The sequence below is a fragment of the Pipistrellus kuhlii genome, unplaced genomic scaffold (assembly GCF_014108245.1).
Source record: "Pipistrellus kuhlii isolate mPipKuh1 unplaced genomic scaffold, mPipKuh1.p scaffold_m20_p_12, whole genome shotgun sequence".
Classification (NCBI taxonomy): Eukaryota; Metazoa; Chordata; class Mammalia; order Chiroptera; family Vespertilionidae; genus Pipistrellus; species Pipistrellus kuhlii.
Window position 1 is genome coordinate 24,846,368 of NW_023425427.1, and position 15,359 is coordinate 24,861,726.

A 15,359-nucleotide genomic window follows, 5' to 3' on the forward strand; every position below is an offset into this window, starting at 1 on the left:
CATTTTATTTTATAAAATAAACAAGAGGCCCAGTGCACAAAATTCGTGTGCAGGGGGTGGGGGGTGTTATCCCTCAGCCTAGCCTGCACCCTCTCCAATCTGGAGAGGGCAGTCGGACATCCCTCTCACAATCCAGGACTCCTGGCTCCCAACTGCTCACCTGCCTGCCTGATTGCCCCAACCGCTTCTGCCTGCCAGCCTGATCATGCCCTAACCACTTCCCTGACAGCCTGATTGACGTCTAACTGCTCCCCTGCCAGCCTAATCACCCTCTAACCACTCCCCTGTTGGCCTGGTAGCCCCTAACTGTCCTCCCCTGCAGACTTGGTGCCCCCAACTGCCCGTCCCTGCTAGACCAGTGACCCTTAACTGCCCTCTTGCCAGCATGGTCGCCCCTAACTGCCCTCCCCTTCCGCCTGGTCGCCCCCAACTACACTCCCCTGCTGCCCCCCCCCCTCCAACTGCCCTCCCTTGCAGGCCTGGTCCCCCCTCAACTGCCCTCTCCTGTAGGCCTGGTCCCCCCTCAACTGCCCTCTCCTACATGCCTAGTCCCCCCTAACTGCCCTCCCCTGCAGGCCTGGTTACCTCCAACTATCCTCCCTTGCAGGCCTGGTCCCCCCTAACTTTCCTCCTCTGCAGGCCTGATAGCCCACAAATGCCCTCCCCTGCTGGTCATCTTGTGTCCACATGGGGACAGCCATCTTGTGTGTTGGAATGATGGTCAATTTGCATATTACCTCTTTATTAGATAGGATTTTTATTGATTTCAGAGAAGAAGGGGTAGGGAGAACTATAGAAACATCAGAGGTGACTGAGAATCACTGATCGACTGCCTCCTGCATGCCCCACATTGGGGGATCATGCCCATAACCTGGGCATATGCCCTGATTGGGAATCAAACTATGACCTCCAAGTTAATAGGTCAACCATTGAGCCATGCCAGCTGGGCAGCATACCCTTTCATTTTGGAAGATCACTCAAGGCAAGTGGGCAGATGAACTGAAAGAAACTGAACTTAGGGACAGCAAAACCAGCTAGAAGCTTCTGCAATAGCCCAGGCAAATGTAATTAAGGATGAAGAAGAAAATTTAGGAGGTTAAAATCTATAACCTAGACCCACTGGATGCAAGTGATAAAGAAGGTTCAGTAAAGGAACTCTGAAGATAATGGTCTATGTAAAACATTTTTCTTACATTCAATATAAAATATTAGGCAGAATTAAGTACAGTGGCCTTGATCTAAAGTCCCTTTCAACTGTAATTTCTTTTGATTTCTAAGTTAGTACTTTGGTTAAAGTCTTCAGAGGTACAGAACAGTTCCTATACCCGAATAAGATGCAGATAATAACCTAACTTCTCTTCACCAGGGGATAAGTTGAACCGTCCTTGCAGAAGAGATAACAGATGGTGTGAATCCCAGAGCCTAGAAAAGGGCCTGGCACATGACAAATGTTCAGGTCTACTGGTTAAAAACTAAATAAATAAGTAAATAAACAACCAATTCCTCTTCTAGATCTTCACATCCTAAATCTCTGTTGGCTACTCTCTGTTTGTTTATAAACATATTCAAGTGTGTCTATTTTCAGGCCTACGATTTTTGGGATCTTCTTTGTGGTAACCTCAGTTTCTCCCATGCCTTCAAACAGCCATCAAACAGGTATGGATGCTCCAAAGGCTCCTCTTAAACATCGAAGATGAAGAAGATCCTGTCCCCACCCTCAATCCCTTCCTATGGTGCTCTGCCTATCACAGAAAAGTGCTGCTTTATTTTTATTTTTATTGATTTCAGAGAGGAAGGGAGGGGGAGAAAGAGATAGAAGCATCAATGATGAGAGAGAATCATTGATTGGCTGCCTCCTGCACACCACGCAATGGGGATGGAGCCCACAACCCGGGCATTTGCCCTGAAGGGGGTCCAGCCGTGACCTCCTGGTTCATAGGCCAATGCTCAACCACTGAGCCATGCTGATGGGGCAGAAAAGTGCTGCTTTATTTATTTATTTTTTTTTTTTTAAACAACTTTTGAGATCTTTTTCTTTCTTTCTTTTTTTTAAAAAAAATATATTTTATTGATTTTTTACAGAGAGGAAGGGAGAGAGATAGAGAGCTAGAAACGTCAATGAGAGAGAAACATCGAGCAGCTGCCTCTTGCGCACCCCCTACTAGGGATGTGCCAGCAATCAAGGTACATGCCCTTGACCGGAATCAAACCTGGGATCGTTCAGTCCGCAGACTGACGCTCTACCGCTGAGCCAAACCGGTTTTGGCAAAAGTGCTGCTTTAGATTGTCACCCAGGTTTGCTGCCTTCCCTCTGTTTACTGGTCACCCGGTTACACGCATTCTGTCTCTTTGGCATTCTGTCTCTTTGATCTCTGTAACCCAGTCCTCCCTCTTTGTACCTTAATTTGGGCCCTTACATTACAATTCGCCTTCCTCCCAATCAGCTGCCTTCTGTAGGGAGGTCAGAGTGAGCTTACACTTCAAAAGTCCATCTCATCACCCTTGAGTGTTTCCCACCACTCTCAAGATAAGCATCCAAACAAGGTCCGCCCCTATTTGGCCCCCACCAGGGTTCTAGTCTCAATTCACTTATTTCTCAAACCTGGAGTTCTAGTCCCATACCGTAATTTTGCCAGTTAGTCTTATATTTCTCAAACTTTGACATAGCTGCCTCTTCCTGCCATCTGAGTCGCTTCTACATAGTCTTAGAAAGAATGCCTCCTCCAAGGAGCCTTCCTTGAACCTTCCCTGCCAATATTTGCACTCTGAAGCACCAGAACTCACTTCTTTCAGGGTCCTGACTGCTGTGCTTGGGCTCATTGCAGCCCCCCCCTCCCCCCAGGAAAAAGACAGATCCTCCAGGCCAGAAGCCTTATCTCCAGCAGGTCAGGTTCCTTTACATATGTAGCCCGCTAATTCTAAAAACCCATGGAAAGGGTGTTTTTTAATGTTGTCCAGTAGTTCAAAAGTAACCTGCCCATCTCACACAGAGTGTAAACCCTGGAATTTAAACCCTAGGCTGCATTCATGCTCTGTCCACTATATATGCTACTATTAAAACAACCTCCCCCTACCCCCTCCTTATCCCCCTACAGAGAGTCCTGCCTTAAAATGCAGCAAAAGGCTGGGATGTAAAAAATTCCTAATCGCTTTGTTCTACACTAGGGAAAGTCATTGCATAAACAATCCTTGCTGGAGACAAGGATCCTGGCACTTGAATGATGAGCTCAGGCAGATCGGAGACTTGCTGGAGGAGACAAGGCTTCAGGTAACATCTGTAGGATGCTTAATGATGTCCCAAACTGTGCTAAGTGCTCACCAAGGGTTATCTGGGGGGGGGGGGGGGGGGGGGGGGGGCCGCGATCCTTGCCATCACCATATACAGGGTGTTAAGCCCAGGTTGCAGCTAAGAAAAAAAAAAGACCTAGAGGCTTTAACAGGTTAAGCGCCATCCATGTCAGTCATGGTGAGTGACTGGACACTACACTTTCCATCCGGACCGGTCAGTCCCTGGTGCCGCCAGCAGATCGGTGAAATCGGGTATCGCGGGAAGGGAGGCAAAACAGGGAAGGCGCTTACTGTGTTAAAGGATTTGCCCAGCCGAAACTGGTTTGGCTCAGTGGATAGAGCATCAGCCTGCAGACTGAAAGATCCCAGGTTCGATTCCGGTCAAGGGCATGTACCTTGGTTGCGGGCACATCCCCGGTAGGGAGTGTGTGCAGGAGGCAGCTGGTCGAAGTTTCTCTCTCATCGATGTTTCTAGCTTTCTATCCCTCTCCCTCCCTCTCTGTAAAAAAAAAAAATCAATAAAATACACATTTCTTTAAAAAGGGATTTGCCCAGGGTCACCGAGCTGGTCAGACCCCTGGGCCGCGCGCCGCACCGGCCCAGCGCCCAGGCTCCGCCCGGCCCCGTTTAAAATCCCCGCTGCGAGGCACCGACACCAGGAAGGACCACGAGACGCGGGAAACTACAAACCCGGTTCGCCGAGCGCCGTCGGGAAGAAGCTCTTGATGGAGACCAGGGGCAGGTCTTTGTTGATCTTGAGCGTGTTGAGGAGCGGCGTCCAGTCCCCCAGGCCGAGGCGGTCGGCGTCGAAGTCCAGCACGCCCTCCCGCAGGCTGGCGCGCACGGCGGGCAGCGGCACCGCGTCCTGCAGCGCGCACAGGTACTCGTAGTGGGAGAAGAAGTCGGCCGCGGAGTCACGGCGCACCTTCACCGAGTCGATCATGGCCGGGGGGCGGCCTCGGGGACACCGGCGGTGGAGGAGGAGGCGGTGACGCCCGCCCCTGGCCGGGAGCCCCCCTCCCCGATCGTCTCCGGGCTTGTCGAGCGCCCACGGCCCTAAGACTGCGGCTCCGCAGCTTTGCGCAGGAGCAGCGTGCGGGTCGGCCAGAAGGCGCAGGGACCTGGACACCAGTTAAGTCGCCCCTGGACGCCGCGCTCTCGCGCCGCTTCCCGCCGCGCGGCACCGGCCGTTGGCGCCCGCCCCCCCACTAGCCTCGGCAGCGCCGGGCTGCGGCTCCAGCCGGCGGGATGGTGCCCGCGGGGCGGGGCGCTGACGTCAGCGCGCTGGCCTTGCGTCCGCACGCAGGCCCCGCCTCTTGTGGGCGGTGCTTGAGGCCGAGGGCGGGACCTTCGAGGCGAGGGCGTTGCAAGAGGTAAGGGGTTTAGGAGTCTGGGGCTCCTGAAAAGGGTTTACGGATGGATCCGAATAAAAATGGGATATAATTAAAAATGACACACACACACACACACACACACACACACACACAAAAATAAAAGTGGGATATGATGTAGCCACGCATTTTTAAAAGTAGTCTAAACTCCTCTTGAGTGTCTGGGCTTGCACCCCCCAGGCCAGGGAGGACAGTCAGGGGATTGTAGGAACAAAGGTGGTCAATGGCATCTTGAACGTCTGTGTCGATATCTGCAAAAACGCTTTAATTCCTGTAGTTTCTCATGGCTGTTGGCAAATTGTAACATGTCCCACGAACTCAGGACATTGCTGTGGTTAATACTATCTCTTTGTTTTGTACTGATGATGGTGATGATGATTAACTCAAATACCTAGTACTTTTCTGTTTCTGAGGCATTATTTTAAGTACTGAGTGTGTGAAATCATTAACTTTTCCTTACAGTTTCACAGAGAGTTTACTGTTGAATATCCATTTTTCAAAAGAGAAACTGAGGCACAGAAATTCACAGCTAAGTGGAAGAATTCAGACAATTTTTGTATTAAATTAAACAAGGAAGCCTGCCATTCGACATGTGGCTCTAAGGTTGTGGTGGCTTCGCCAACCAAAATAGAAGGCTGTTAATGTCTCAAGTTATGAAAATCTAAGGACAACCAATCACAAACAGCCAGCCAGGCTTTAATCGATAGGCAGTCAGTGATTTCCTTGCTTTGCTTCTTCCTTTTTCTTATAGAAGTCTCTCCCCAGGTCCTAATATCGATAGCTTCCAGTTTGGTGCTAGACGATTTGAATTGATCTTTGCTTAAATAAATTCTTTAAAAAATGTAAATATGCCTCAGTTTATCTTTTAACATTGGTTTTAGAACCTGTATGTATTTGTATTCAGTTTTTGGAATAATGATCGTCATCAGGCCTTAGGCATTAGGTTTACGGCATTCCTCTTCTGTTCACTGCACGTTGGATACCTCCACCCACTACAAACATGCACACACTCCACGAAAATACCTTAGATGTCGTCAGTATAGTTTTCACATGCAACACTCTCAAGTTATAATAGACACACAACACATATCCACATTTTGGTTAATGACAGACTGCATATATATGATGCTGTTGTGCCATATAGCCTAGGTAATGTAGTAGGTTATCCCTTTATGATGTTTGCACAAAGACAAAATTACCTAAGGACGCATTTCTTAGGACATATCTCCGTCATTAAGTGGTACTTGACTGGATAGCAAACTCTCCAACCAGTTATGAAATGAAATATTACCACTCCCATTGAAGAGTCCCGTGTAACCACTCTCCCAATCACAACTACTCTTTAACTGATCCTGGATAACCGCTCTCCTGAACTTGGTATTCATCATTGCAATATATATCTTTAAATTTCTGCTACATTTGTAAGTATTTTTAAACAACGAATAGCATTCCACTATTTTTTTCTTCTGCTCCTTGCTTTATTTAGTGTTATCTTTGCTAGGTTCATCCAGGCCAATATATAGAAATATACTTCATATATTTTCCTTGCTGTATAGGATTCCTGTGTAGCACAATGCACAAATGCCATTGTCTTAACCTAACGGGTTAACTTGCACTTGGTCTATTTTCCTGTTAATGGAAATTGAGATTGTTGCCAATTTTCTGCATGATTTTTTTGTTGCTATGTTCATTTTTTTAGTTCTCACATCACTTAATATAGCTGTCCACCATTTTCTTAAAGCTCCCTCTTTCCTGTTTTCCACAAAACCACCTGATTTCACTTAAGTCCTTCTCTGTCTCATTCTTGGATGTTTCTTGCTTACTCATTCTAAATGTTGGTGTTTTTCAGGTTCCCTTCCATAGAGTTCAACCCTCTGACATGTCACAGTTTCTCTGGGTGATCTTATCTCCTGCTCCGGCTTAACTATCTCCTCCAGGCTGATGACTTGTAGCAAAGACATCTCTCTCCAAACTCAGACTGCCTGTAGAAAGTTTAAGAACTCTCCTTGCCCCCAGCGTCAGATTTGTAGTCTTGGCTCCTTCATGATTTGACTCCCTTAGTTGCCTTATTTCTTGCTTCATTCCTCCTTGCATGTTTTTCTGATACACAGAACTGCCTGAAGTTTCTGATGTTGTCTCATTCCTACATGGGCCTTTAAAGATGCTGCTCCATGCCCAGCCAGTGTGGCTCAGTGGGTGAGCATCAGCCCATGAACCAGGAGATCATGGTTCGATTCAGGTCAGAGCACATTACTGGGTTTGCAGGCTCAGTTCCCAAGAAGGGGCGTGTAGGAGGCAGCCGATCAATGATTCTCTCATCAATATTTCTATCTCTCTATGTCTCTCCCTTTTCCTCTCTAAAAATCAATTAAAAATATTTTTAAACGGGTGCTGCTACTTTACCTAAGACCCTCCTTTTTTACTCCCTCCCTAACGGGTTAACTTGCACTTGTTTCCCGGCTTCAGTTTGGGGGTCACCTTCTTGCGAAGCATTCTTTCCCTAATCCTCATTTCTCTTTTCCTGATTGTTTAGTGCTTAACTGCTCTGTTTTCTGACATCCCTGTCTAATTACATTTAATATATCCAAAGATAAGTTTATTTTTACATGGTTTCCTTTCATAAACTATAATCCCTTTGAATGCAGGGACCATGTCTCATGCATGCTTATATTCCCTATGTCTAATCTAAGCACAGTGCTGACACCAACATAGGAAGTGCTGATTAGTGACTATGGGAGCAATCCACTCTCTTCTCCCTACAAGTCACTACCACTGCCTACAGCTCAGGAAAACCAAGATATTAATTAATCATTTAATATATTAACTTTTTTCCCCCCCAAGCTTACTTTCTTTTCTGTCGGGCAAGATTTTTTTTTTTCTTTTCAAAATTTGCCTGACAATCTCCTCTCTACTCCCATTTAATTATGGCTTAATAATTCTTCTTTTGGCTCCTATGGCTTTGGGCATCTGGTGGGTTCTACTCACATGCTTCCCTGAATGCAGTGAGCAAAAGCTGCCTCCGCACAGCAGCTCTGGGCCCTCTGACAATCCAGGTTATGCTTGGCCTAAGACAAAAGGCTTTGGCTTCCCTGCAGGCACATGCGGTGCAAGAGATGGGCTCTCCTTCTGCAGGGGTCTGGTGAGTGAAGGTTTGACTAGAGTACAGTTTAAGTGGGATCATTTTATCTCTTTCATGGTACTCACCTCCTAGTCCATCCTGACATTATACATGGACTTAGAAGCCAAGTTACCTTTCCATGAAACCTCAGGGCTAATGCTATGTGCTCATCTCTAACATTCATCTTCTCTGCACCTGTGTTCTAGAGTTATGAGTTTATTGGACCCAGTCCCAGAGCTACAAAATAGGCTTTTGTGTTTTAAGTGACATGTGATCCATATTTCTCTTTTTTAATTGCTTACTTATAGCTATTTACAATGGCTTTTCCAAATCCCATTCACTCTTTTCATATCACCACTAGATTCTTTTTAAATATATATATATATAACTGATTTTCAGAGAGTAAGGGCAAGGGAGAGAGAGATAGAAACATCAATGATGAGAGAAAATCATTGATTGGCTGCCTCCTGCACCCCATCTACTGTGGATTGAACCCACAACCTGGAAATATGCCCTTAACAGGAATTAAACACAGGAATTCTTCAGTCCACAGGAAGATACTCTACCCACTGAGCCAAACCAGCTAGGGCTAGACTCTTTTTTTATAACTCTTATTTCAGGAAAATAAGGTTTCAGATAAAACTTGTCTTCTTGCTGAAACCGGTTTGGCTCAATGGGTAGAGCATCGGCTTGGGGACTGAAGGGTCCGGGTTCGATTCCGGTCAAGGGCATGTACCTTGGTTGTGGGCACATCCCCAGTAGGGGGTGTGCAAGAGGCAGCTGATTGATGACTCTCTCTCATCGATGTTTCTGACTCTTTATCTCTCTCCCTTCCTCTCTGTACTAAATCAATAAAATATATATTAAAAAACAAAACAAAAAACTTGTCTTCTTTCCACTCACTCTGGCTTCCTTCCTAGACCCATTTTCTTTCTTTCTTTTTTTCTTTCTTCCTTCCTTCCTTTCTTTCTTTCTTTCTTTCTTTCTTTCTTTCTTTCTTTTTTTAAAAAAACACATTTTATTGATTTTTTACAAAGAGGAAGGGAGAGGGATAGAGAGTCAGAAACATCGATGGAGAGAAACATCCATCAGCTGCCTCCTGCACATTCCCTACTGGCTATGCACCCGCAACTAAGGAACATCCTCTTGACCAGAATCAAACCTGGGACCCTTGAGTCCACAGGGCGACGCTCTATCCATTGAGCCAAAACGGTTAGGGCTAGACCCATTTTCATAATGCAGCCACCACTACTTCCTCTTTAGATCCTTCTGTGGTTTCCCATAGCTCTTAGGACAAAGACAAACCTCCTCCTCAATGTCTAAAATAATGCTGTTTAATGTGAAGTCCACAGACTGGCATCTGTTTGAAATCTGTTACTGTTCTATAAAATAAGGAGTTTGCTTTAGAATGTAAATCACGTGGGCACTAACTGTTCAGAAAGCAAGACTTACTGGAGGAAGGAAGCAGTGTGTCGAGTTACAAGCTCCTTATCTCAGTTTAACCTACAGGACACTGTTCCCTGGGCATGAAGAAGGCATGATCTCCGAAGCCTTGTCTTGCACCCCGATACCTTTCATTCTCAGTAATCCAGCCTACAGAGGCCTCCTTTCAGGCCTGATTCTAACAGGGGTTCACTGTTCATGCCACACCTCCCAAGGTTCCTTGATTGTGCCATTGCGCTGTTCCAAACCTTCCTTGACACCTGTTGCTAACATAATGCTGCCAAAATTATTGAGATTGACATTTAAGACCCACCATAAGTTGGCTTTAACTTCACTTCCCAGCCTTTTTTTAAAAAACCTCATGGGTCTAATTGTCTACTTCTTTGCCCCATTCCAGCTCTACCTATTATAATGTAAAAACATTTTTTTTCTTGGCCCTGGTTCTCTTGGAAAACTTCATTGAGAATCCAAGCAAGATATGGACCTCTTCTCTCTTCTGAACTTGTAAACAGTTTACTGGGGCACACCTGGAACTGCCATCAGTACCTACAGCTTATTTGTCCCTTTGGTATCTAAGCTCTGAGAGAGCAGAGATGCATTACACGCATAATCAACCTGATCAGTAAGGACTTGAGTGAATGAATGCATGAATTAATCACCATGAAAATGTGTTCTCTGGCTATTGCTCTCTTTTTCTACTTTCAAGTTTCTGTAGTTACATTTAGACAATATATTGCTTCAAAGCAACACAATACCCAAGCTCACAGGGTTGTGAATAGCTGCTAAGAGCATCCTGCCACCACTTACAGAACAGCATGTTCTCCCTTTCAAGTGGTGAGAGCAGGGTTCAATAGTTATTAAGTGCCTTTGTTCACTTGGCAGTTAGAGGCACTGGGGGCATCCGTTCTCTATACTCAGCAAAATGCCCATTTTGATTGTAATTTTCTCCTGTGAATAACAGCTGTCTGCAAAGATGTTCCTTTCAATGTTCTATATTTTTAGATTTATAAAAGCATTTTTAACTACATATAAGCAGAAAATGAATAGAAAGAACTTTGCATTATATTTAGTAAACGTTTGGGGAGATGTCTATGGCACATGACCAAAATTATTTGGGGAAACTTAAACTATATGAATTGTCTTGAAGAGGCACCAAGAGTTCAAGAATTCTCAAAATTCCTGGGTTATACACAGTTGGCACAGAGGCAGCCATCTACATAGCAATGATTTGGAGGATGTCATGTTAGCTGGGGTTGCAAACATGCTGTGGGACAAATTACCCGAGACTCAGTGACATAAATAAGATTTTTATTTTCTTGCATGGGTTAGCTTTAGTGACTTGTGTTAGACCTCCAGATGACTGGATTTGCTTCATGCTTTGGGTCAGTTTGAGGTCTGTCCCACACCAGGGCCCTGTGGAAGGACATTGTGGAGCTCCCAGGGCACACTCTTTTCATGATGGTCACTGAAACACCGGAAGTGAGCCTAATGTACAAGCTAATTCGATTTTTTTTTTTTAATTCTCACCCGAGGATATGTTTATTGATTTTAGAGAACGAGAAAGGGGGAGCAAAAAGAGGGAGAGAGAGAAACATCAATCAGTTGCCTCCTGCAAGTGCCCCTACTAGGGATTGAACCCACAATAAAAGGCATGTGCCCTGACCAGGAATTGAACCCTCAACCTTTTGGTGTACGGGGTCATGCTTCAACCAACTAAGCCACCCAGCCAGGGCTTAAAATTTACTTTAAAATGAAATTGCTATTCTCCCATTGGGGCCTATCCTGCTGAGGAGCAACTTTCATTGTCCCTAATCATCAGTCTCTCTCTGTCACTAGGGCTAGGCAGAAAAATGAAAACCCAATTTACACTCTGCCCCTTAAAGTCTGACAATTTACTGCATGAATTTGGAAAAGGTATAGGTTGAGTAGTCAAATTCAGATTTTACCGCCCACTGTTTGTGCGCCCTTGGTCTTCATTCTCCTCGTCTCTATCATTAGCGTGTGGCAGGGGATCGCACGGCAAACTAATGACCAGAAGTCATACAGCATACACCTATCAGAAGATGATTTGAAGTCCCCCCCAAAGACTTGTTATGGTTTCTAATTGCAACCTTGGTTCAACTTCCTCATGTTACTGTAGGCTTCTTGCTTGGTTTGGCTGGACTCCCAGACTTTTCTTCATCCTTTCCCAGACAGAATGTTCCTGAAACATTCTCTTAGGTTTAACTTCAGGTAGACTGCTTTATAGATATTCCTTGGGGATATCTAGGGTTCAGTTCTGGGCCACCATAATAAAGTGAGTATCGCAATACAGTGAGTCATAATCTTTTTGGTTGGGTATCTTGCCTACAGAATGTAAAAATGTGCAACATCTGTGCAGCACAATAAAGCAAAGCGCAATGAAATGAGGTGTATCTATTTATCTTCGCACATCACCCTAAAGCAGTGGTTCCTCAACCTTTTTAATGCCGTGACCCTTCAATATAGTTCCTCATGTTGTGGTGACTCCAACCATAACATTATTTTCGTTGCTACTTCATAGCTGTAATTTTGCTACTGTTAATGAATCGTAATGTAAATATCTGTGTTTTCTGATGGTTTTGAGCTCTACAGCAGCGGCTCTCAACCTGTAGCTCTCAAGCCGCGGTTTGCCAACTACTGAGTGGACACAGAGTGGGTGCTCATGAATATTTGTGGACTGTGTGCACAGAAAATGACCTAGAAGAGCCAAAACCGGTTTGGTTCAGTGGATAGAGTGTTGGGCTGCGGACTGAAAGGTCCCAGGTTCGATTCAGGTCAAGGGCATGTACCTTGGTTGCTGGCACATCCCCAGTGGGGTGTGTGCAAGAGGCAGCTGGTCAATGTATCTCTCTCATCGACGTTTCTAACTCTCTATCCCTCTCAATTCCTCTCTGTGTAAAATCAATAAAATATATTTAAAAAGAAAGAAAGAAAGAAAGAAAGAAAGAAGGAAGGAAGGAAAAGAAAGAAAGAAAGAAAGAAAGAAAGAAAGAAAGAAAGAAAGAAAGAAAGAAAGAAAGAAAGAAAGAAAGAAAGAAAGAAAGAAAATGACCTGGAAGAGCAGACATCACTTTGTTATCAGGGTTACTATGGAAACCCCTTTCACATCCTGCATAGTTCAGGGTTCCGTTTCAGGGTTAGGGTTTTGGAGAAGGACCGAATGCAAATTAAAGAGAGACTACAAGAAATTTAATTTGGCGATATGGGGGGTCAGACGGAAGCCGACCTCTAGTGGAAGGACTGCCACTAGATTCTGGCTTTGCTATCCCTTTTATTGATGCTATGGGATACACCCATTACCCTTTAGCAGGTTTGGGATACATCCATAGCCCTTAGGCAAGTAGTTATCATATCAGTAAGGATTTATATGATTATAAGAAGGGGAAGTTGCCTCAGTTACCATTGTCTCAATAATATAGGGAGTGGTTGGCTCTGACCTTTCAGAGCTTCGAGGTTTACCAGCCTTTTACATATTTCTATTACTGAGACAATGATCAGTTTCAGGCAGGTTACTTTTTTTCTGGGGGGTGGGGGGGGGGCAGCGTTAAAGTGCTATTGAAGACCTGTACTTTTTGTTCGCTGCATTTCTGCTGTTTTAAGTAGTTTTATTAGAATGTACGTGTTTATGTTTTGTGCTTCCCGGGGGACCAATAGCCAGCATATGTCTCTTTGTTGCTAGGGTGCCTTCAGGCTATCAGAAGCAGCTTTGCTGGTGGCCTGGAGAGCCAGAAGTGGCTGGTGGTTTGGGGTCCCTCTCCCCACACCCCAGAAAATTAGCTGACTAGAGGCATTTGACGACTCCTGCAACCTATTCCTTGTTTGGGCAACTCAAAGGCATACTTTTAAAAATTTTAATATATTTTTATTTTTATTGATTTCAGAAAAGAAGGGAGAGGGAGAGAGAAATATAATTATCAATGATGAGAGAGAATCATCGATCGTTAGCCTGCAACCTGGGGAATCAAACTGTGACCTCATGGTTCATAGGTTGACACTCTACGCCAGCCTGGCTCAAAGGCATACTTTTTGATCCTATACAGCTCCCCTGCAATTCAGCTCAAATGACTTCATGGGACTTTGCTTGAAATTGAACTTTCTTTCTGGCCAGTTCAGGTCCCCACTTGTGTAATTAAAAACAGTTGGTGCCTACTGGAGGATGAGGTGGATGACCTTCTCACCTTAAACTTGTCGCCTTCCCTGGCTCTAAATTAACCTTGAGAGATGTTCAGAAACAGTTCCATAACTTACAGAGCCCAGGGAAAAATGAAAGTGCTGAGTCCCTTGTTTGGATAGCAGGAAATGTGTTAGTAGTACTAAAATAAAAAACTTTTCCAAGTCTCTCGACTTGTCAGGGCATTTTTTTATTTGCTATTAAGTGTAGTTCTAAGTAAAGAAAATTAAAATTTTACATTATTAGTATGAATTTACCATTCATATTTATGTTGTGCAGTGTGTGTTTTAAATATAAATATATGAGCTCTTCACTTGTATGCAAAACCATCACAATGATGTAATTTATACTTTGTAAATTGTACATGCATATGTCTTTCTTACCCGGGGTGGGAAGTTGGCCAGTGGGAGAGGGACTGCGGGAGGGCTCAAGGGTATGTGCTGGAGGCGTCCAGGGTGTGTCCGGCCCTCTGTCTCACTTAGTCCTGATCGGCGACCCCAGCAGCAAGCTAACCTACCAGTCAGAGCGTCTGACCCCTGGTGGTCAGTGCACGTCATAGTGAGTGGTTGAGCAACTTTAGCATTCATTAGCATATTCCGCTTTGGTTGAAGGCTGACTGGTCGACTGGACACTGAAGATGTCAGGCTTTTATTGTATAGGATATATTTAAGACCATCTTTTTTCTTTCAAGTTTAGTAAGAAATTTAAAAGTACAATTTATTTACTCCAATTTATCCAGCTTTCCGTGTTTTGTAATGGAAGGAATTTTCAGAATACCCAGTTTTGTTAAAGTTACAGAAATGGAGATCACAGAGCACATTTTTTGTTTACTTACAGATTTCACAATGTTCCAAGACTACTTCAGATTTCATAAACCTCTGATGAATACTCATTTTTATCTTGGTTATCTTTTAGACTATTTTTTAAAAAAAATCAGGGTAGTGCATACACTTTGCTTGAAATGTCAAATCTTGCCGAAGCCAGTTTGGCTCAGTGGTAGAGCGTCGGTCTGCGGACTGAAAGGTCCCAGGTTCGATTCTGGTCAAGGGCATGTACCTTGGTTGCGGGCACATCCCCGATAGGGGGTGTGCAAGAGGCAGCTGGTCGATGTTTCTCTCTCATTGACGTTTCTAGCTCTCTATCTCTCTCCCTTCCTCTCTGTTAAAAATCAATAAAATATATTTAAAAAAAAAAAGAAAAGAAAAAAAAAAGAAGTGTCTTTCTTTAAAAAAAAGAAAAAAAAGAAAAAGAAATGTCAAATCTTGCTAAAAGTCTTTCAACAAAAAACATAAGTCTCTTCTCCCTTGCCTGCTTCCATCTCCAGTCCTGCTTCCCAGACCATGGCTTTACACTCTCTGTAGCCATTTCTTGCAAAATTCACTTCCATCTTTTAAAATAGAATACCTTTAACCAGTATTTTTTTAAGTCATCATTTTTATTTTATTTATTTATTTATTTATTTATTTATTTATTTTTAATTTAATGATTTTTTACAGAGAGGAAGGGAGAGGGATAGAGAGCTAGAAACGTCGATGAGAGAGAAACATCCCCTACCAGGGATGCACCCGCAACCAATGCACATGCCCTTGACCGGAATCGAACCTGGGACCTTTCAGTCCGCAGACCGACGCCCTACCACTGAGCCAAACCGGTTTCTGCTTAAGTCATCATTTTTAGATCATAAATGTTATAGTATATTCTGATAATGTTCATTCTCCTGGAATATTCTTTTTTGTTCTTCGTGCAGGCAATAGTTTTTAACTTACAAAATTTATTTGTACTTGATCAGATTTCCTGTAAATCTTAAATCTCAAGTCTTATTTCCTGTGTGCCCAAATCATCAAACATTTATTGCCTTTATCCCCCTGCAGTCATTCACCTAATATCCGATAGACTATTTGTTTTCTGGACCTGCTGCACAGCTGCC

General features: G+C 44.2%; 1 protein-coding gene across 6 annotated transcripts in view; it reads right to left on the bottom strand.

The window, feature by feature from the left end:
- The window catches only part of CEP78 (centrosomal protein 78), a 32,155-nt gene extending 27,609 nt beyond the window's left edge, over positions 1 to 4,546 (bottom strand). For 3 of the 6 annotated variants that reach the window (XM_036433726.2, XM_045580096.1, XM_036433725.2), the window contains exon 1: positions 3,979 to 4,546. In XM_036433726.2, coding sequence (XP_036289619.1) covers positions 3,979 to 4,231 — 253 coding nt within the window. In that variant the 5' untranslated portion in view covers positions 4,232 to 4,546. The remainder of the gene's footprint in view (positions 1 to 3,978) is intronic. The other 3 variants (XM_036433723.2, XM_036433724.2, XM_036433727.2) reach the window with 3 other exon arrangements.
- Between the last annotated feature and the right edge of the window lie 10,813 nt (positions 4,547 to 15,359).